General features: G+C 39.8%; 1 protein-coding gene across 2 annotated transcripts in view; it reads right to left on the reverse strand.

Moving 5' to 3' along the window:
* The window catches only part of Zfand3 (zinc finger AN1-type containing 3), a 216,030-nt gene that overhangs the window by 142,994 nt on the left and 49,853 nt on the right, over positions 1–23,183 (reverse strand). For both annotated transcript variants that reach the window (XM_055607204.1, XM_055607203.1), the window contains exon 2: positions 9,041–9,081. In XM_055607204.1, the coding sequence (XP_055463179.1) occupies positions 9,041–9,081 (41 nt within the window). The remainder of the gene's footprint in view (positions 1–9,040; positions 9,082–23,183) is intronic.

The following is a 23,183-nucleotide window of genomic DNA, read 5'->3' on the forward strand; positions in this document are numbered from 1 at the left end:
TCAAATTAATCATAATTTCAAGTATCTCTGGAGACAGTATCTCTACTCCACCGAGACTCTCATATGCTAAGAAAATAAGACCTAAATGGTGACTAGTCTCATAGACCTTCACCCTCCCTAAAGAGCAACAGGCTAAACTGCAGCAGTCATTGGTTAAATGCTTAGGAATTTTGAGAATTTTGCCAACCCACATCTCAAATGATCATGAGAAAAGGGCAGATTTGTAATGGCAAAGCTTTAAACTGATGAAGTCACATGAGGAAAGTTATAAACCACTCTATGGAGGTAAGTCCTTAGCCTCTTCTCCCACCCCACCCCCCACCAAAGTACTGATCTTTCCAACACAGCTTTGTGAGTCAAAGCTAAAACCATATCTTTTTATTCCCAAATGAGTGTCAGTTCCACTCAGGGTTGCCATGTTTTATTTAAAACATGTTCTTTCTCAGTAACCACTTTGTCCTAATTGGCAAGGCAGAGCCAGGTCTCTGCAGCACATAGCTCGTTACATTCAGTTTGGGTTACAAAAGCACACGATGAAACAAACTGCATCGAAATGTACAAATTAACAGCTCGGGAGTAAGGGACAGGGTAGTGGAATTAGACTGTAATTTGGAACAAACTCCACAGGGAAGCTAGGGAAGAAATCACTAGTGTCCTTATAAACCATACAAGGTTTCTAAAATGAGCAAATACACAGCCAGAGGACAGGCTTTTCCATAACTCAACCAAGCTGCTAAATATGGATATGAGGAAACCAGTTTCTTTAACACGATTATGCACATATGTATGAGAGTAGGAATACAAACAAGGCAGTTTGACAATCAAAACCTACAGTTATACTGTCTAAATATGAAACTCATCTTTGTCTTTCCACTGATAACGCACCAACAAGCCCACAATTAAATCACATTTCCAAACATTTTTTAATCTTTTGAGGAGCTAAACACAGGAGACTAAATTAGAAATAAAGCTTTGTTATACAGTACAGAGAGGAAGGTTAATGAGCTAAAAGTTATATGAAAAGGAACAAGACGTTAAGAAATGAAAATCTCACTACCAAAATAGAAAATGCTTTAAAAAAACCTCTCTCTCTCTCTCTCTCTCTCTCTCTCTCTCTCTCTCTCTCTCCCCCAAATTAGCTAATCTGTGAAACCTTCCAGCATGACTCTGATTTTTCCCTGGAGATCTAGAGACAAACTACAACTAACCTCAAAGAAAAAAGCATGGGAAAGGCAGGAACTACCTCCTAATACATGGACATGGCTATAGCCTGCTATTCATTCCACTCTAAATCACTTCACTGCAACTTTTACCACATGGTCTAATCTACCCTACCGCCTTCAATGCCTTCAGCACACACTGGAGATGATGAGGACTGAAGTCCAAACATCTAACACCAACCTCAAGTCTTCATCATAAAATTTACTTAATTTGGGGATGTGACAAGCCAGATGAGTGTATTTACCTCATCTGTAAAATAGAGATATAAAATGAGTAATATTCTGAAGTCATAAAGAGCTCAGAATATTACTTAGTCACCAAGGAAATTATTTCAGACTTTAAAACCTTCTGAAAAGCAGAAACAGAAGTATTCACACCCTGTATCATTTTCTCACAAATACTTAATTCTTGGTCACGTCCAAGTTCTTTTTACGTTGTTTGGTCATGACCTGTTTTTCTCTTTCTCCAAACAGAAGTCCTCTACTTCTACCAAACCCATTATTTTTTTGGTTGGTTGCTTTTGTTTGCTTGTTTGTTTTGTTTTTTAATACATGATTTCTCTGTGTAGCCCTGCGTGTCCTGGGACTCCATTTGTAGACAGGCTGGCCTCAAACTTACAGAGATCCCCCTGCCTCTGCCTCCCAAGAGCTGATATTAAAGGTATGCTTCACCACACCTGGCCTATAAGAGTAACTCAAGAAAGTTATCACACGCCATAGGGAAGAGCTCAGACTGTAAACAGACAGATCTACTTTAGACTCTTAAGAATCAGCAAGCACCCTGAACTTCTTGATATAAAAATTTTTAGTAGTACAAATCAAATTTTAGTTATAAATTAGTATCTTAGAGATGTCTTTTTTTTTTCACTCACTATCCCTTCTTCAGATAAAAAATAATAATAATAATAATTTCAGAAAGGTTAGAACCCACAATACCAAAAAATCCACAAAGTTAACCAGATCAACAATACTTTCACTCCCAATAGCTATGTGGAGCCAAAACCAGAAAAGCCCACAAATAAACAGAACCCCCTGGTGTTCAAGACCACCCTGAATCTGCCTGAATCTGGTACTGCTCATTCACACTCCTGTCAGGAGAGAAGCCTGTATGTAAACCTAAGCCTGCTCATGCTGATACCTCACGAGTGCCTGAGTACACAAAGCACAGGGGACCTAAGCAGTTATGTTAAGCTGCCCTTCACGTCTATTACATACGAGACCAACCATCTCCAAACCAAGCACGTCTCAGATCTGGGAGATCTCTGAATCTCTTTGATAAAGAAGTGTAAATTAAAGCACACAATCCCTACACCCGTTTGTCTTTAAAGTAGTTACACATTCCTCAGACGTGTGGGCAGAGTGATACAATGCTCCCACCTCCATCTCCAATAGATCTATATGTCCACCTACAACCTGTGAATATGAATCCTTTTTGGAAAAAAAAAAAAAAAAAAGTGGTAGGAGCTGTAGTTATAATTAAGTTAAGGATTCCTCAATAAAAATAATCCTGAATAAGGAACAGTTCTAACTCTAATGTCACTTGCTGTTGACAGAAAACACACACAGAGCAGACAGAAGGCCAACAATAGAATGACTACAAGCCAAGAAACATAACATAAGATGATCTGTTTCTGCAGTTCTGCTGGTACCATGAGTTAGGTTTCAGTCTCCAGAACTGAGAGAAGAAACAGTTGTTTAAAACCACCAAATAAGGGCAACTGTTAGGGCAAGAGTAAGAGTAACGCAGTTAGGATGGCGCGGGTTATAAAAACCAACAGTAATCGCTAAAATACAAAGAGCACTGTCCGGCTGTCCTGCCACGGACAAAAGCTTGTTAATGTAAAGCCCCTGCCTACCATGTGTGAGATACTAGCACCAAAAGACACATCTCAGCCAAGGGTAGTGGCGCACACCTTTGATCCCAGCACTCAGGAGGCAGAGACAGGCAGCTCTTTTTGAGTCTGAGGCCAGCCAGGGCTGTTACACAGAGAGGGAGGGAAAGAGGGAGGGAGGGAGGGCAGGAAGGAAGGAAGGAAGCTCAATAAAGTTATTGCCATGCAAGCATAATGGATTTGAGCACTCAAATTTATTTTAAAAAATAAATATAAAAAGCCACCCATAGGGGCACAAACTTATAATCTCAGCAGTGTGTGAAAACAAAGACAGGAGGATCCCTGAACTGGCAGTTCCAGGTCCCAATAAGAGAGCCTATGTCAAAAACCAAGCTAGAGGACCCCTGAGGAATGACACCCTAGACTGAACGCTAGCACACATACACAGAAAGGAAAGAACGAAACTAATTTTTTTTTAATTTTCATATCAGTATGTTGTAAAATTTATTCATTATTATCAATTACCACTATTCTATTTCTGTAACTATTCTATAAGTTAAAATCTCTAACTTTGTATCTATAGAAAATGTTCTTATACTGTTCACAATCTTTTTTTTTTGATATTTGAAACTAATTTTTTAAATGAAATTTCACTATTACTTTAAAATTTAAGAGATGTTTTAGTTGCATTTTAACTGGTCAGCTAACAATCAGTATAATTATTAATATTTATTTTTAATTGACTTATTCCACAAAGGTTTAAAAAAGAGAACTGTTTTTTCTATGAATAATCACATCTCTTATTTACCCAGTTTTATGTGAATTATGAAAGAGCATACATCTTAAATTAGTCTTAAATGGAAAATGTCTAAATTACCATCATTTAGATGTGAAATTTTCTTACATATGAATGTGTTTAAGCACTTGATCTTTCACAGATCTGTTTTGTGACAACGTAGAACCTTTAAGATGCTGGGTCTAGATTAGCAGTTCTCAACCTGTGGGTTGTGAGCCCTTTGAAGTTCAATGACCTTTTCACAGTGGTAAACTAAGACCACCAGAAAACACATATTTACATTACTACTCAAACAGTAGCAAAATTAGTTATGAAGTAGCAATGAAAATAATTTTATGGTTAGGGAGGCCCCACAATATGAGGAACTGTACTAAAGATCTCAGCATTAGGAATGTTAGGAACCACTGGACTAGATGTAGCAGTGGATTACTGGGAGACAGACATCAAGAGACAAGCAAATAGCTTTATATTCCTATCATCACAGAGACAGCAGGTACCACGCCATGCCTTTCCCACTAACACAACTTTACTCTCTCACACTGTAAGCCAAAGCATATGTAAATAAATAAATAAATAAATAAATAAATAAATAAATAAATAAATAAATAAATAAATGAATGAATGAATGAATAAATAAATAAGTAAGTAAATGGATGAAGCCCTTCTTTAAGTTGTCTTTGTCACATATTCTGTCACTTCACTTTAAAAAAAACACCGAAGTAACAGCTACACATACAGTTTAGAAGAAACTGCCTACTCTGATTTCTCAGTGAAGAATTTTTCTCTTGGCCTAGAAATAGTAAATGGTGAATTTAATTTTACCACTTTAAGTATATGGGTGGTGTCTTGCATATGTGTATGTCTACATGCCACTTGTGTGCACGGTGCCCACAGAGGCCAGGAGGAGTCGGATACCCTAGAACTACTGCAGTTAGCTGCCACATAGGTGCTAGGAATCAAACCTGGGTCTACGGGAAGAGCCACCATTTCTCCAGTATCCTGCCTTTTTAAAAAAATTACTCAAAATTATATACATACAGAAGAAGCATAAACGCCAAAATATCAAGTGGTATTTGATGTACTAAGTGAAGATTGTATTTGTCTTCCAATATGTATCTTTCCTAAGAACTATTCAAATACTTTTCTTGTCCCCTGAGGTCAATCCCCAGGCACTTTGCCACAGGGGACAGAATCATCTATAGACTCCAGATGCTTTCCTAAGCGCTGTACTCTCTGTCCCTACTACAGCAAGAGTGCCGAGAGGTTGGTGGGTGGCAGCAATGATAGCACATTATTGCATCGGTTATACTGGTCAAGCCTTTAAGAACTTGTACTGTCCCTGCTGGCCATCCTGTCTTAGAAGACCAGCACTGTCATGTTCAAGGTCAGCTTGAGTTCCTCACCAAAAGCCTGTCAGAAGAGAAAACGGAAGAGAGTAGGCGAGAGAAGAGAGAATCAAGGAGGGCAGAACAGAAGGGAAGAAGAAATCTAAAGTGAAGTGGACACTTTGGAACATGCACCATTTAGAACAATGTTTCATAGTTAGCCCCGCACTAGGCTTCAGCTTTTCTTACCCGTAAGTCACCATCACAACAGACTTCCAACATTTGTTCTCATTTTATATAAATATAACAAACTTGCTTTTTTCAAATGTGTATGAGTGTTTTGCCTGTATATATGCGTGAGCACACTTGCATGTCTTGTTTCATGGAGAGCAGAAGAAGACATCAAATCCCTTAGAACTACAGTTATAGAGTTTTGAGCCACCAGATAGGTACTGGGAATCAAATGCAGGTCCTCTCCAAGAATCGGTGCTCTTAAAACTAAGCAATCTCTCCAACACCACAAACTTGCTTTTCTTTAAAAAAAAAAAAAAAAAAAAGAAAAAGTTTTGATATCTTTAAAACTAGGTTACCAGTATATAAGAGCCATTCTTTAAGCCATTCTTCTTTGATTTCCATCAAAATGTATAGCTCATCTTTGTGCTCTGTTCTGTTTTGTTTTGAGACAAGGTTTTTCTATGTAGTTTTGGTTGTCCTGAAACTTGCTATGTACACCAGACTGGTTAATTCACAGATATCTACCTGCCTTTGCCTTCTGATTAAAGACATTCACTAGTATGCCTGGCTTTTAATGTGCATCTAAAACTAAAGTAGCTATAGCCAAAGCATCGCATGCCAATAATACATTTCCCGAACAATAAGCAAACGTCTTTTTAAAGTTCAATGATATTTTTTTCTTTTTAAAGAATGCATCTTCTGGGCTAAAGAGACGGCTCAGCAGTTAAGAGCACTGTCTGCTCTTCCGGTCCCAGCAACCACACGTTGCTTCACACCATCTATGCTGGGATTGATACCTTCTTCTAGCATGCATGTATACATGCAGATAGAGCACTAAATGAATACATCTTAAAAAAAGAAAGAACAAAAGAACGAAGGAAGAAAGGAAGGAAGGAAAACTGCTGCGTGCAAGGCAGAATCCAACGGGCTTGCTGTGAGACAACAGAAGTAGTTAATGGAAAAAGGAGGAGGAAGGAAGGAAGGAAGGAAGGAAGGGAGGCGAGCTTTACAAACTCGGTAGGCGGTCAAGGCTGAACTTTTACTTCTGATTCTCTTGCCTTCACAGCACCACCATGTTTAGTTTATTTGGTTCACTGGGGGTTGACCCAGGGCTGCATGCATACTAAACAGGCTCAATCAGCTGAGCTACACCCAGCCCTCCCCTAACACTTTTTAGAGAAAACCTATATATAAATGTATGTGTGTATGTATGTATACATGTGTGTATATATGTGAGTGTGTGTGTATATATATATAATGGATACAGAGCAGCACCAACAAATAACTGTAACTAAAGGAAAACGGAAACAAATCTAAAGAAACATTAAGACTACAATTGACTCTGATAATTTTTTATTATAGAATTATTTTTATTAATTACAGTTTATTCACTTTGTATCCCCCCTGTACCTCCCTCCCTCCTACTCTCCCAATCCCACCCTCCCTCTTCCACACCCGTGTCCCTCTCCCAGTCCACTGATAAGGGAGGTCCTCCTCCCCTCCCCTCTGATCCTAGTCTATCAGGTCTCATCAGGAGTGGCTGCACTGTCTTCCTCTGTGGCCTGGTAAGGCTGTTCCCCCCTCAGGGGGAGGTGATCAAAGAGCAGGTCAATCAGTTCACGTCAGAGACAGTCCCTGTCCCCACTACTATGGAGGCCACTCAGATACTGAATTGCCATAGGCTACCTCTGTGCAGGGGTTCCAGGGCATGTCTATGAGTCGTCCTTGGCTGGAGTCTGATAATTTTCTTAAGCATTATATTCATCCAGCGGCATGAGACAATTGTTAAGTATTTTATGGGCTCCACCTTATTCAAAGGGAAGAGCACTACAAACTATAATGGAGAGCCCTCTGCAGACAAGAGCTGCAATCTACTGCAAACTGTGACTGCTATAATCATCTGTCCTACTAAAGTTCTCATTAGTGAGGAAACAGTTCTTTAAATCTGTAATTACAGCTATCAACAGAATACAGTCCTGCACAGAACCTGGCATAGTGTATTTAAAATTGGACAAAGCTCAATTTACCAATGATGCTTTAAAAAAAAAGACAAAACAAAACAAGAATTGGTAACTTTAAATTGCTAACTTTAAACAGATATAACCTGACAGTTTTCCTACTCCTACACTGGCGCACTCTCTATTTCCACCTATCCTCTAGTTTAAGTACAAATGTCAAGGTTTAGAGCTTGCAGTATGATTGTTTCTTTGCCCGAATAGCATAAAGAACCCAACATAAAAATTAACAAGAAAAATATCCCTTTGATGGGACTCCTTTGAGCCCCCTTCTTGACTGGGCTTCCTCTCTGCCTATATAACTATAACAGGCATACCCCAATATAAAAATATTTAAAAACTAACAGCCTTCTATGTAAAAAGTTTGTACGTTGTTGTTATTTGTTTTTTGTTAACATGTTTTTTGTTGTTGTTATTTTTGGTTTTGGTTTTCTTTTGTTTTTTCGAGACAGCGTTTCCCTTGACTGTCCTGTAACTCATGCTATTGACCAGACTGGCCTGAACTCACAGAGATCCACCTGCTTCTGCCTCCCTGAGTGCTGGGATTAAGGGCATGAACCACCACTGCCTAGCAGAAAGCACATTTTTAAATTTTAATTGTCAGGTCTGTCTCCCAGGCTCTGGAGGAGGGCACAGCCCTACCTAGCTTTACTCACCGCCAGCTCACCCAGAGCTGACATACAAGCATACTTTTACTTTTGTTAGTTTGTAACTTTGTAGTCCACTTCATTCTGTGTCTCTGCAAAATCCCCGCTTTGTCCCAGTCCCCACACTCTTGAACTCTCCCTTTAAAGGTTCGGTTTATGTTATACCATGCTGTCTACTCCAACAGAGTATCACTAAATCTGTCCACAACACTCTACCTTAGTGTCCAGCTTTGCTTATCTTTGACAAATTAAATTAGAAAGGGAAACTACACATATTTCATCAGTAAAGTGAGTTATAGACGCTCACTGGCTATTAACTTCTTTTTAAGAAATTAAATTAGTGATTTTAAATTCAGGAAGGAGTCCTAATTCAAGGAGCCGATCAGTACACAGGGACAACGGTAAAGGCCCTGGACGAGCACCAAATCTCAATACTATGTTTACAAATGATGGATCTAAAGTCCAAAAAGATGAAGTGACTTACCCAAGATGATTCAAGAAGGAATCTGATTAGGAGGGGCTAACTCAGCATGACTCGCTTCCTGACTCCAACATGAAAATATTCTTCCTGTGGTATTCTCATTGGTAGAGGAACATTTACTATTAATCATTTAAATCAAGATCAGAGTTTAATGAACATGACCCTACTAAACCAGACACATTTTTAAAATTCCTCTGTAACCAAGAGCTGAGCAAATTGTATTTGATACAAGTACACATGAAATTTCATTTTACTCAGAGACAAGTTCAACAATCTTAAACAAATACATGAAGCACCCAGTGAAGAGAATCTGCTTTCACGCACAAAGAAAACAAAGCCCCATGCAAAATCCAAAGAAGGGCCAAATAATTTAGATAATCTTAAAATAACCATAAAGAAAAAAATAAAGTAAAATAAAATCGTTGGAGGAAAAAAAAAAAAAAAAAAAAAGAAAGAAACAGAAAACACCCAAACCCTTTTCTGCACTTACCAGCAAAGCATTTGGAACAGAGATTCATAGTCTTGCTGGACCTGGGGCAAAAAAAAAAAAAAAGAAAAGAAAAGAAAAGAAAGAAAGAAAGAAAAGAAAGAAAGAAGAGCTAAAAATTCTGTATCACTCTAATCAAAACAAAAAAATTAAATGCAGGCAAAGAATTTGCTGCCAGACAACTTATCTGATAAGCTAATAACAAGTCTGGCCAGCTATCTATCCCATCCCAACAAAACAAAAGCAAATAAAACTAAAGTAAAATGCATGGGTTTTTATTTTTTACCTTTGCATGAGCCAATGCTTTTTTTTTTTTTTTTTTATTTTCTTCAATTAGCAGCTAGGGTAGCAATAAGTTTAGGAGTCAATTTATGTCACAGGACTCGGCACAGTCCCTCTGTGAGGAGTAGAAATGCCTGCAAAGTGGTTTTATGCTCTCACCCATAACCACAGGGACCCGCTTTCCCCATCACTACAACTTTTATCTCCTCTTTTATCTTCTCATTCTAGTTGTATTTCAGATCTGGTCACAGCATGACCTTGTTGTTTAAAATTCTCCCTTCAGCTGCTCCCAATCAAATTATTTCTTCATGTCCTTTCATCTGTTAATAATAGCTATAACTCACTGAATAGTAACTTGGATGGACAATTTAACACACATTATCTTACTAATCATTCCAGACTCCCTAAGATGGATATTACCATATTGCTTGCTTCACTATTTTAAAAAATTCACATTCATGTCTGTAAAACCAGGAAACAGTCTACAACTGGCTACAAATACTGAATATTAAGGAAAGGTATTCTTAAACTGAGGTCTTACATAGCCTAGCATCCGCTCTCATCCCCATCTGACCTTCGAACAGCTTTCCCAATATACACACAGAGATAACTGTAGATGACTACATCTCTGACCTGTCTGAGCAAACTAAGGCCATCCTGTCCTTGTTTTCACAACACAGCACCTGGCAGCACACAGCCAGGCAAGGACTACAAAGACCAACTCATCTGAGAGATACAACTCCCTGCAGCTCACCTGACCCACCACGTTCCACACAAACTCATTCTTAAGAGCTCCTTCCAAAGACCTCTGAGAACACTCTAAATTACAGAGTTGCCTTTATTCCTAGGCAACTAACTTTCTCCCCCCAAATCGAAGCCTTTGGCCAGAGCAACCCCAACAAATAGGATAAACCAATATTCTTCAGTCCTTTTTCCTGTTTTATAACTTAAGCCTCAGTCAGATCTGGGCGTGGTGATGCATACCACTTGGGAAGGAGGAGGTTGAGGCAGGAACATCACAAGTTTGATGACAGTCTGGGCTATATAGCAAGACTTTGTCTCACAATGTCAACAACCACTACTTAAAAGCAGGAAAAAGGGGGAGCCTCCCACAGGAAGCATTTCTTAATATCTATGCCAAAGATTACACAACAGGAAACAAATGATCCTCATCTAACTCCACAGTCTTTTCACCCCGAGGAACAAGGGCTTCTTTCCACAAAAGCTGAAGGATACACAACAATACCAGCCCAGCAAACACATCAGCAGTTTCCAATGAATGATGTCACAACTACAGACCTGGTCTATGGAGGTCAAGTCTGCGCTCTTATAAAGCACAACAAACTCTGGCCTCCACCTATACAAGACAAAACTATCACTCGTTCATTCCTGGTAACTGAGACTAAGGCATTCTACTGTTAACCTTAACTTCTCACAAAAAAGCAGGTCCCTACCTGGTGTTTGTTATCCCTTCTTCAGGCAGAATCCACTGAGCCAGCTGCCCAAGGTCTATGAGGACCCATGGAAAGCCTGCAGAGCATTGGCAGCAACACAGCTCCGTGGACACCAGTTTTAAAATCTTGTTACACAAAACTGATAGGGAAAAAACTGGAGGGAGAGGCTACCCTCAGTTTCCTTGATCCCTCTTCAGATAGTATATTCAAAGCGGCAAATCAGAGCTCTCGCTATGCCCCAGGGTTGGCTGGCCCCTCTTAGCCATCTTTATAAATAGCAACACTTCTCACTTGCTCCAATCAAAACCTCAGGTGGTAGGTAACACCCCTTTCCTGCTGTTTTCTGGATGGCATTCAGCAAGACCCACCAGCTCCGCCTGCAACTGTACTTGCTTTAAACCTCTGTCCCCAACACCTCCGGCCACCACTAACTCTTGCCACTGTAAATGACTTTTCATTGTCTTCTGCCTCCTTACAATGATTTTCCACCAGCAGCTGGGGCAATCTTCCCTCATCGCCCCCCCCCCCTTTAGTTTTTGTGTAACCTTGGCTGTCCTGGACTTGATTTGTAAACCAGGCTGGCCTCAAACTCAAAGATCCTCCCGCCTCTGCTCTCCAAGTACTGTGATTACAGGTGAGCACCACTGCACCCAGTTTTGTTTTGTTTTGGTTTTGTTGTTGTTTTTCTCTTTTTTTGGAGACAGGGTAGCAAAATGTCCAGGCTGACCCAAATTTGATACGTAACTGCGGGTGACCTTAAAGTCCTGATCACCCTACATCTAACTTCCCAACTCCTTTGATTACAGGCTTCATGTTCCCTCCCTGGCTGGCTGATCATCTTTTAGCACTAGGAAATGCCATAAAGGCAACAATCCTCTTGGTCATTTTCACTTTTTTTTTTCATGTGAATATGTATGAGAACACCCATGTGTCATAGCATTGAGTGTGGAGGTCAGACAACAATTTACAGAAGTTCTCTCCTTCCACCAAGTAAATTCTGGGTAAGTCAGGATTGGCAGCAAGTACCTTTTCATCAGTTAAGCCATCTTCCTGGCTCTCATTAGACATTTAACAGGCACTTAAAAGTTAAAAGTAATATTAAGAGATGAACCATGAAAAACCTAAGTAGAATTTTTAAATGTATGTATTTTGTAGCCCGGCATGGTGGCATACACCCTTAATTCCAGAGCTCAGGGAGGCAGAGGCAGGCAGATGCTGTGATTGTAAGACAAGCCTATTCTACAAGCAAGACAGCCCAGGCTACACAGCAACCCTTGTCTCCAAAAACCCAAGTGCTGGGATTAAAGGCATGAACCACCATGGCTGGCTCATTGCTACTGTTTTGATAAAATTATGTTTGATGTTTGTCACTGGTTTTACAACTACATAGTTCCTTGTTCAAATCTAGGGAAGGGCAAACATGTAAGAAAAACTAAAGAAAGTGTATAATTCTACCTCAAATGTCATTTTACTAAATGACAACATGCGTGGTTCTTGTTTTTATGGGCAGACAGGTGTAACTCAGAATTTACCTCATTTAACAGTAAGTCATGTGGTATGCTCACACTACAGGGCTACCTTTCAAATACAAGTATTTCATAAAGAAATCTATCAAAATTTGTTATTATTTTACATGTGTACATGGGAGAAGGGGGTTCGTGCATGTGCGTGTGTGTGTTTACATGCGCATGCAGGTGCACTGTGTGTTCATATGCACACGTGGGCGCATACAGACGCCAGAGGCTGACGGTGTCTATCTTCCTCAATCATTTTCCCTTTATTTTCCTGAGGTAGCTCTCTCACTGAACCTGGTGCTGATGATTAAGTTGGTTCAGCTAGTCCTGCCCTGGGGATTTCCTTATCTCTGGCTCCTAAGAGCTACAATTTTAGGCAAACTGCCCAGCATTTATATGGTTTCTGGGGACCGAAACTGCAGTCTACAAGCTTGCGTGGCCAGCACTTTATCCACTAAGCCATCTCCCCAACCCAAGGTGACTGGTGTAAGAGAACTTTTCCAGTGCTTATGCTGTGGAAGCATGAGGACCTGAGTTCCATCCATAGCATCCATATAAAAACAGGGGTGATAGCGCACATCTATAACTCCAGCACTGAGGCTGGAGGGGAAACAGACTCCAGGGCTCTAACTAAACCAATAAATTCCAAGTTCACAGAGACCCTGTCTCAAAAGATAAGATAGAAGGGATGAAGAATTGCTGCTCTCACAGAGGACGTGAGTTCAGTTCCCAGCACCCAGTTCCAATACCCTCTCTGACCACAGGCACCAAAGACATAGAAGGTACAAAACATACAAGGAGGCAAAACATTCATGTTTTAAAATCTTTTAAAAAGGTGGAGAACGGTGGTCAAAGACATCCCTGAGCCTCTACACACTCATACAGAGACAGAACCCAAACAGAAACAACCCAGCAGCTCTGGTCTAGCGGATTGAAGGGGTAGATACAGAAATGTACACTCAACCAAGCTGACTAGGTGCACTGGAACCAAAGAACACTGTTTCTAGAGACAATTCTGTAGCGTTTGGTGGTCATTTAACAGTGAAGAAAACTTTTATTGGTGGTATTAAAAGTCAGAGAAAGAAATTTAAAGATTACTGTCTCTCGCACCCAAGATGCACATACATGCCAATGTCAAGCCTTCCAAAAAGTTAGTATAAATATAGTAATAAGTAATCCCATCTCCCATGCATTTTCCTCAGCAGCTGTTCTTCCTCAGGTTCACCAGTAAAGGTCAAACCTGGGACACTAGAAAAACTGAAGAGAAAAACATACCAAGCTCTTCCAGTACTCTGGTACTAACTCTTACAGACTAGAAATGGGTCTAAAAACCAGAAATATCTTGATTCTACAAAGAGACTTATTTCTGGTTTTGTTTTTGTTTGATCTGGCTCAGTTTGGTTTTGGTCCTTGAGACAAAATTTACTCTGTAGTCCAAGCTGGCTTCAAATTTGTGGCACTCCTCCTGCCTCAGCCTCAGAAGTGTTGTCATGAACCAACAGAACTAATGGGATTTCTTTGCTATGGGTCAGGCTCTACTCTTCAATGCTGACTAATCACAGCCCCTAATTCAATCTCCCTTAACAACCAGAAGATGAATAAGAGGCCAAGAGCAAGAGGACAGAAAGGAGAAGGAACAAGAGAAGGTGCAGTGGAATGGGTCCACTCTAAAAATAACCAATTACCTCAGATGTGACAGTAGATAGGTAACTAAAGACTAGCTACAATCTGCCTGCCACCTAAACAGTACACTTACTGACAGGCTAAATTTCTACAACAGGAATCAGTGAAAAGCTCTACTAAATTACCTCTAGCTCACTCCAGGCAAACAAACAAAACAAAACAAAACAAAAAGAGAGACAGAGAGAAAAGAGAGAGTGAGGGAGAGAGAAAAAGAGGAAGAAAAGAAAGAGAAAGGGAGAGAAAGAAAGAAAAGCAGTTCAAATACATGGCACCTTAGCCGAGGGTGACAAAGGAAGGCTTTCCACAGTTGGCCAGCCACCAGAAGAACTGTTGCTCATTACTCTAAACCATTCAGACGATAGCTGCAAAGTTTCCTTTTAAACAAATATTGCATAGGATATGACAAATTTGCTAATGATGGGGATTAGTTCTAAAATTCAGCAACACCAATCCTGCTCATTTTAAAAACATTCAAATTAAGCATAGCAAGATAACTAAGGAATGAATCATTAAAACTCTAAAAGGATTTTACACAGCAAAGCAAATAATCAAGAATAACAAAACAACCAATAAAATGGGTAAAAACATTTTCAAACCACCCATCTACTATGAAGCTAATATTCAAAACATTTGAAAAGCATGAACAGCAAAAGAAACCTGATAGAAAACTAGAGAATGGACTAGAGCCGGCATTTCTCAAAATGTCTGGCAGGCAGCCAGGCATGGAGTGCACACCTCTAATTCCAGCACTTGGAAAATGGAGGCAGGAGGATCTCTGTAAGAGGCCATCCAAGTCAACATAGTAAGGCCCCGACTCAATACATAAATAATAAAAATTTTAAAAGAGCCATTAAGTATGAAGCTAATACAAATCCATTTCCTCACATCTTGTAGGTGGGCACTGCGAAAAAGACAAGTGATGACAATGGAAAATAATGGAGCCCTGGACACCGTTGGTAGGAAAGTGAATTAATACAGTCAATTTGGGAAACAGCGGCACATGGGCGAAGGAATGGCACTGCTCATCATCTTGCTGTGGCCACTTCAAGATGTATTATCAAAGCATCAAGTCATAAATTTCTCAAATTAAGCCATATCTAATAATTTTAAAATTTTATTGTTAAAATCAAGAAAAAATATCTTCAGATTGCTTCCCAAAGTATCTTTAAACTCCTGTTATAGGGGCCAAAATTGAACCTAATGCGTAAGCACCTATGTGCCTGTCAACAGCATGATCAAAGGAGTTAGCCATTTCAAGCTGGCATGTGTCCAGAGCTCCCACAGTGCCGGACTCTCATTACTCTGACCTACTCTTTAAAGGGCTGAAGGCACTCAAAGCTGCGCTGTTGCTGGAGGTTTACTTGCAAGTAAAAGGCAGAGACAGTTAGGGTTTCAGCAGATGAGGCTTGATCGGAGCAACCATGTTCCTTCTATACTAAACACACAAGGGATGAGGGCTACGGACATGTCCTGTGTCAAAGTAAGTATGTGTCTATCAATCAGGTGGCAGACGTGTCGAGGAATGATCTGAGGCTTTACTCAAGGACACAAAGATCACATACATTCACATTTATGATAAGGCAGCAAAGTTATATTTGGGATTCCACATTTTAACATTTTTTGATTACCTAATCAGTCTCATCATGAATTGGAATGAAAGACTTTTGCTATGCCCTTCCCATGCTGAGGCACGTCAACCCATCATAAACCACGAGAGCAAAGCAAATATTCCGCATTAATTAGACATTACTGACATAACACATTCTCACTTCACAGCTTAGACACAACAATCCAAGATTCCACCCAGAGTTAAAGAGCACTATGCTGTGCAGTTTCAGAGATGCAGAGGAAAAGAACAGGCAACTTTGTCAGAGCTTTAAAACAAACTAGAAACCCAAAAGGGGAAACCAATATGGGTCATCAGGTAAACTGGTAATTGATAGGTAATTTACTACCAGGAAAGTTGACTTTCTAAGTGGGTTCTATGGATTTCTCTCCCATTTTGCTGAGCGTCAACCTGCAATCAAATGCCATTTTAAAATCAAAAGCAGGTGGCTTGAGAGATGGCTCAGTGGTTAAGAGCACTGGTTCTGAGTTCAATTCAGCACCGACATGATGGCTCACAACCATCTATAATGAGATCTGATTCTGTCTTCTGTCTGATGTTCTCTTCTGTCATGCAAGCATATATGCAAGTGGAGTGCTCATATACATAAATAAATAAATCTTTAAGATATACATACATACATATAAATAGAGAGAGAGGAAGAGAGAGAGAGAGAGAGCTGGATAAATGTGAAGCAGCTTCTAAAACAATCTCATCCACACTTTCACATATGGCTGCCACAATAACCCCTCCCTGAATGGGGAAGTGTAAGTAGCAAAGCAGCAACTCAGGGAGTTACCTGTGAGAGGGGATTAGAACATATGGATGGTGATTGACATTTTTGCTTTCAAAATTGTAGCCCTGCCACATTTGTTCTCTAATGTGACCCTTGCATTCGGGGGACAGGGCATGTTTGTCTAGCCATCTTCCCTTTCTCCTACCCCCTTTCCTCTAGGAGCTGAAGACACTTCTTGTGGTCCAGAAAATTTCTTCTCTAATTTACTCCCAAAATTCTCAAAGATTAGGTAATCTAGAAAAAAATGTTTCCTCTTCCCAAAATGCTCAAGTCCCTAGCCACTAACCAGATTCCCTACCCAAGCCATTTTCCTCTAAAACACAGCCTTTTTCAGCTGATTTTCTGTTCCAAATATCTGTATATTTGTACAACTTCTGCCTGATCCCTCAACTGCTCTATTAAAATTCCACCAGTTTTATTTTCCAGTATTTTCCCTAATTTTCATGGCTTTGGCCCTAAGTTTCAAAGTAGCCTCATACACAACTGCAATTATGGGCTATATTTAACCAAGAAGTCTAAGAAAAAGAACCCAACATCTTTTCAAGTATGCAGCTTAGGAAGCTATCTTAAAATTTACTGACTTAGTGGGTATGTGCCTATAGAGGTCACAACGTGTAAGAGTTAGTTCTCTTCTAGTGTGTGGGTCCTAGCAATCACGTTCAGGTTGGCATGCCTGTCTGCTGAGCCACCTCACGGGACCAGGAAGCTTTTGTAAGGTATGCTACACTGCTGCAGTGTGCAATTGTTTCAAGCAATGGCTACTCAAACAATTACTTAAACATTACTGAAAGGAGATACTGTATGGTCAGAAATGTTTACCCTATACAATATTTACCCAACAAACACAGACCTAAATTTGCACCGTCAGTATGCAGCCCTGAACATTTTAGTCACTCACACTCTGCTACACAATTGAGAAAATGACCTGGCGTTGTATTCACCTTCATACAAACTACAAATGTTTTTAAATTAAAATGAAGTACGAAAATGTCTTTTTCTTAACGTTATTTTATGATGTCATAGTTTCACTCTTTTCACTCAACCACTCAGGTTTTTTTTTAATAACTTTATTATTAAAAACTTGAGAATCATAAAACAACACTAACAAGACCCAAAGTCTACATATCTCAATGAACTTTTAAACAGTTAGAATGGGCATTCTGACTGTGGAGCTTCTCACTGGATTTTACACTTCACCGCTGAATGCTTATGCATTTACCCACGACCAAGAATTAAAAGAGAATCTATGGCAGATTGAAAACTATAAAGAATTAACATTGTATCCTCCTTCATGGCTCGTGGGCATTAGCTGCACTCAGTCCTCCCTCACCCCAAGTATTCAGGCTATTTCTGTTCTCTCTGCAACATGCTATACTGTGCTCATAGGCAATTGTTTACACATGTACTGGCTAGGCTCCAAATACGAGGGAAACATGCGAGTTCCTCTTTCTGGGATTGTATGAGCTTGCTTACTGTTAGATATTCTACAGCTAGCCATTTCATGAAAAATCTGCATCTACATTTATCTTTAAAGCTGATCAGTATTTCACCAAATATACACCCAAGCTTACACACACACACACACACACACACACACACACACAAATGTCCATTATCCACTCATCTGTTGACAGACATCTAGGCTGATTGTAGTCCTTTACCACAGTGAGTAAAACAATAATCATGGCTTTAAATGCACTAGTTAAAAAAAAAAAAAAATACTATCATACATAGTTTTAAAATACTACATAATCTCACGTTAATACTAAGTATCTTACAAAAACAGAAAAAATAAACTGCTTAAAGAGACCCAGAGAAAGCAAGCAAGCAAGTCCAAAGTGAAAGAAAAACAAAGAGTCTAGTCTGGGAACTATGCTACAATGAAATAAACTAAGATAAGTTACAAGTGTCACTCCATGAACCAGTTTTAGGATCTTAAAGTGGAGAGATGTGAGAAAGGGACTAATAAAAGGACTTCTTGAGGGACTACTGGGCCAATTTCAATACAGACCATCGAACAGTTAACATCACAAAATCACTGCTCATTTTCTAAGTGACAAACAATACTGTGGTTAGGTGTCCTAAGTAATTAGGATATTCACACCAATGACAGAGCACCGAGAGATCTACAAAGAGGCAAATTTCCTTTAAAAGACAAAGGTGAGTTGAAACTGTTAATCAGTGGGTCATCAAAGTACAAAGTCCACAGAAGTTCCTTATACAGACTCATTGAAATCTCTCCATGGTGTTGGAGAAGGCTGCACGTTTAAAAACAGAGTCCATAAATGCACATCATACAGCCTGTCCATGAGCTGTTAAGTGAACACATTACCCAGAAAATGAAACACTACTTATCACTAAGCAGCAACTTTGGGGGGTGTTCACTGTGACATGGATGAACCTCAATCAAAACAATCTGCTCAAAGCAACCAGCCTCAAAAGACAATGCTGTGTTACAACTCAATGTAAAACATTCTTTAAAGACAAAATCAACAGAAGAAATTAAGTAAGCAGTCATGGGATGTGCGCCACCCAGAGACACAGGAATTGTTAGTCAACAGGCCTGAAAGATTTTTCCAGAATAATAGAAATGCCCTGAAATTTTATTAAAGGCATGGGCATAACACTTTATAAAAAGGTAAAATTCACTCGACTGTCCAGTGACAAGTAGATTTTATAGTATGTATATTACATTCAAGAAAGCTGTCAGTAAACTGGAATTGGAACAATCTACAGTCAGAAGGAAGAAGCCATGAAGATTTGAAACATGAATGCATTCAATTATCTGCTGAGACTGACTAAAAAGACACATCAGGAGGGGTAACCTATAAAACTGACATAAGTTAAACTTCTACAAAAATAGGTAAAAATAAAAGTTTCAATACAATTTCACTTGAAAAGCATAAACCGCTATCACTTCCACATTTCAAAATCCATTTTATATTCCAAGATAGACCTCCAAAGAACACTTACTTTTCATTATCAAAAGGTAAACAACCCAATTAAATAGTGGACAAAGGACTCTGACAAACATTTCTCCAAAGAAGACATAGACATAGCCAAAAGCAAAGAACACATATAAGATGCCAGATGTTGCCAAGTGGTGGTAGTGCACGCCTTTAATCCCAGCATTAGGGAGGCAGGGGCAAGCAGATCTCTGTGAGTGCCAGGCCAGCCTGGTCTACAGAGTGAATTCCAGGACAGCCAGGGCTACACAGGGACACCCTGTCTTAAAAAAGAAACAAACAAACAAACAAACAAACACAAAAGATGCTGGATGTCATTAACAAGCCATAAGCAAAATAGAAATCCAAGCAACAAAGAAACAAACTTTACACCCATAATAAACAGTAAAAAGCTGACACACCAGGACAGAAAGTCAGGTGTTGGCCAGGGTGTAAAGACACTGAAAGCCCGCCCTGTAAACTGTTACTGCAATCAAATGTGCAGGCATTGTGAGAAATATGGTGGCTCCCAGAGAGTTCAAAGTGGGGTCACCACAAAGCCCAGCACTTCTACTCCTGGTCTAACCAAAGCCAGAGGGCAACAGAACCCAAATGTCCCAACAACTGAAAAATAAATGAACAAACCAATATCCATATAAGTCCTGGAGGGATGTCTCTCAGGTTAAGAGCATTGGATCCAGAGAGGACCCAGGTTCAATTCCCATACATATGGCAGCATACAATAATCCACTATCATTCCAATTCCAGGGGATCTGAAGCCCCTCTCTGCCCTCTATGGGCACCAGGCACCCATGTGAGCAAAACACTCAGAAATATAGCCCTATGAATATTATTTAAAACACACAGAAAATGAATAGAGCAATGAAACCTATTACAACATAGTAAACCTTTAAAAGCATTAGGCAAAGTAAAAACCACGGACTAACTAATCGTTTGGTAGCAGAGCACTGGGTCTGACACACACACAGCCCTGGAGGCTGACCCCAACCAGGCAAGCCAACAGTAAAATTTCACCTCTTGATTTTATACAACAAATCCACATAGGCAGCGGGGAGACCGGTGGTCCTGGGGAATAGAGAGGACAAAGAGGGAAGTGGCCACTAGCTGAGAAGGGCTTCCTTTATAAAGTGATAAAAAATGTTGCAGAAGTAGGCCAGAAACGGGTTCCGGGAGTCAACCTCGGCTGCCAGGCTTGGCAGGAAGCCCTTAACCTTCTAAGCCGTATCGCCAGTTCTTTGACTGTTATATCTTCCCTAGAACATACCGCGGGGATATGCCACACATTTAACTTTATCGAGGACTTGCTACTTTTGTTACAAGAAAAGGCATTCTGGGAGCATCGTGAGTCTTCAGAGTTCTGTAAGGTGGGTAGAAACAGAGCCCAGAGAAACAAAACAAACTAATAGAGGCAGAGCTGGGACCCACACCCTAACATTCTTCAAGATTTACTCAAACACAAGAGAGTAAGTTAAATGACTTCTATGAAATCCTTTCCAACAACACAACTCTATGAACAAGCTACCTGAAAAGAAAATCCCACCCTTCCCAGGCCTGTCCTGGTAATGTCTGTGCAGTTGCATACACAATCAGGAAATGACAACCAGCATTACTCTTTCCACAAGAACACTAGTAATTTATTGCTCTCAATACCACTTCCCGAGAACCAACAGACCCAGGGTAACTGGCACCACTCACATCAAAGTCAATCAAAAAAGCGGAGTAGGAGAGGATCTAGCTACACAGAAGCACCAAAGAAAGGAGCTGTTTGTTGTTTTAATCGCAAACTATAGGCCCCACAAGGCATATGAGAACTATAACTGGTGTTTAAGAAATAAAAATAAAACAACAAAAAAAAAAACCCAACACAATTAGCATCTAAAGTACAGGAATCAGTATTTATAATAAATATAGCTATGATGTCAGATGAAGCACCTTTCAGAGCACGACTGAAACCAAAATATGCTAGAGTGTTTTCATTAACTCATGATATCCACTATCAAACTATACCTGCTCTGAATCTCAGCAATCAAGACTAGTTGCCCGTGTGTATAAAACATAAACACACACATGTAGGATGGTGCCTGACAAACCAGAATGAAATCGTTTCCCAATAAACAAGTCCAAGTAAGTTACTAAGACTTGAACTATGCGGCAGGCTCTGTGAGCACAGTGAGACCAGTGTCACAAAGCTCGTTAGCTAGGACACCAGCCACTAAGCAGGCTGCTACGGAAGGACCCAGCGCTCCATCACTGCCCTTATTTTACTGTTAGATATGAACACTCTGCCTCGCCCTTCCCTGAGGCATTATAGGATTCTCACTTTGTCATATCAATCCCCTTAAATTCCAGTTTTCATTTCACATGGAGAAAATGTACATCTAGGCAGCCTCTATTATTATTTCAAAGCAATTGGAAAATCCCAGAATCCCCATTTCCACTGGGCTGAGACTTTCCAATATGCCTAATAATGATACTTTATGACCTAGAAGTTCCAATGAATTGGTAGTAAGAAAACATTGATCTGCTTCAGTGGCACTGTAATTGGAATGGTGATTAAATGCATCATGTTAAATTTACCCTGGGCCTTTTCCAATGTGGCAAATATAAAATGAGCTCTCAGCATCAGCAGAGTCTAAACTACTACTCTCTTTCCTTCTAAGCTGATATTCCTCCTGCATGTCAAAGGTGGTCTGTTTGAGTGTCCCCATTAATAATTAGGTGGCATTACATGATCAACAATATAGATGCACACAGGCTTCCAAAAAAATGTACACTGCCCAACATACTGTGCTGTATTTAGCAACTTGGGACAGCCTCGTGTATGTCAGAGCAGCGCATTTGCACTGCTATAGTTAATGGTCTGTCAGCATTTCCATTATAAAGCAATTTTCAAAGCTTTATTGCTCTGCTGAAGAATCTGCTCTGAGCTAAAATTTGGCATTCCAGAAAAGCAAAAACTGTAGCCTGTAGCTGTTTATTCCCTTCCAAGTAGGCCAAGGAGGTTGTTTTTGCCTTTTTTTTTTTTTTAAAGTTAATCTGGTTCTTTATTTTAGAATTTCCTCATAGAGCCCTATGGGAATATCTAAAAAACAAAACCCTGCACCTCACCAAGGGGCTATTGTTTGGTAATACGAGCTTGTAACAACATACAAGGTACAGAGAATAGATTCCCAACTCTATACAGAAAACAGTTTTTCTAAAGTAAGTTTATTTCTGATGAGCTGTAAATTTTAAAGGCTTATTACCTTTTCTATCTAGTCAGAATTAATTATTAGTCATGCTGTGACAGTTACCTGAACAGAGAGTTCACAGAGAAAAGGTGAACTAGGTGGTAATCTAGAATTTTGGTGCATCTGTGTGATAAACTAGTAGTTTTATTCTTTGGAAGCCTTCCTGCTAGTCTGAAAGCTTACCAAACTATCTTATGATCAAACAAACAAAAAGTCACCTATTCCAGTACTATAGTTTCCAGTTGGTGAACCTAAGAGGAAAACATAAATATTTGTGTATTTCAATTACACGGGCCAATCCTAACATCACCCATCTACTGCATGGACTTGTAAGCTTGGGGATTTGCTGGGTTTCAGTGCTTGTCCAGAAAGTTCAAGGCCCAGGGTTGTTCCTCAGCACCTAAAAAGAAACTTTCAAAGCTTTATACATTCTCATATACAAAGATCCTCTAAATTTAGGGCTTGTTAATCAACGTAACCCTTTAAGAGCAATCACTTTCATTGGGCATGGTGGCTTATGCCTGTAATTCCAGCTCTAAGGATGAGACTGAGGCAGAAAAATCAAGGTTCAAGGTGAGTCTGAGCTGCAGGTGAGGTCCAAGATAGGCTGAGCTA

This window comes from Psammomys obesus, unplaced genomic scaffold, assembly GCF_907164565.1.
Source record: "Psammomys obesus unplaced genomic scaffold, mPsaObe1.curated_primary_1811, whole genome shotgun sequence".
NCBI classification, from domain to species: Eukaryota; Metazoa; Chordata; class Mammalia; order Rodentia; family Muridae; genus Psammomys; species Psammomys obesus.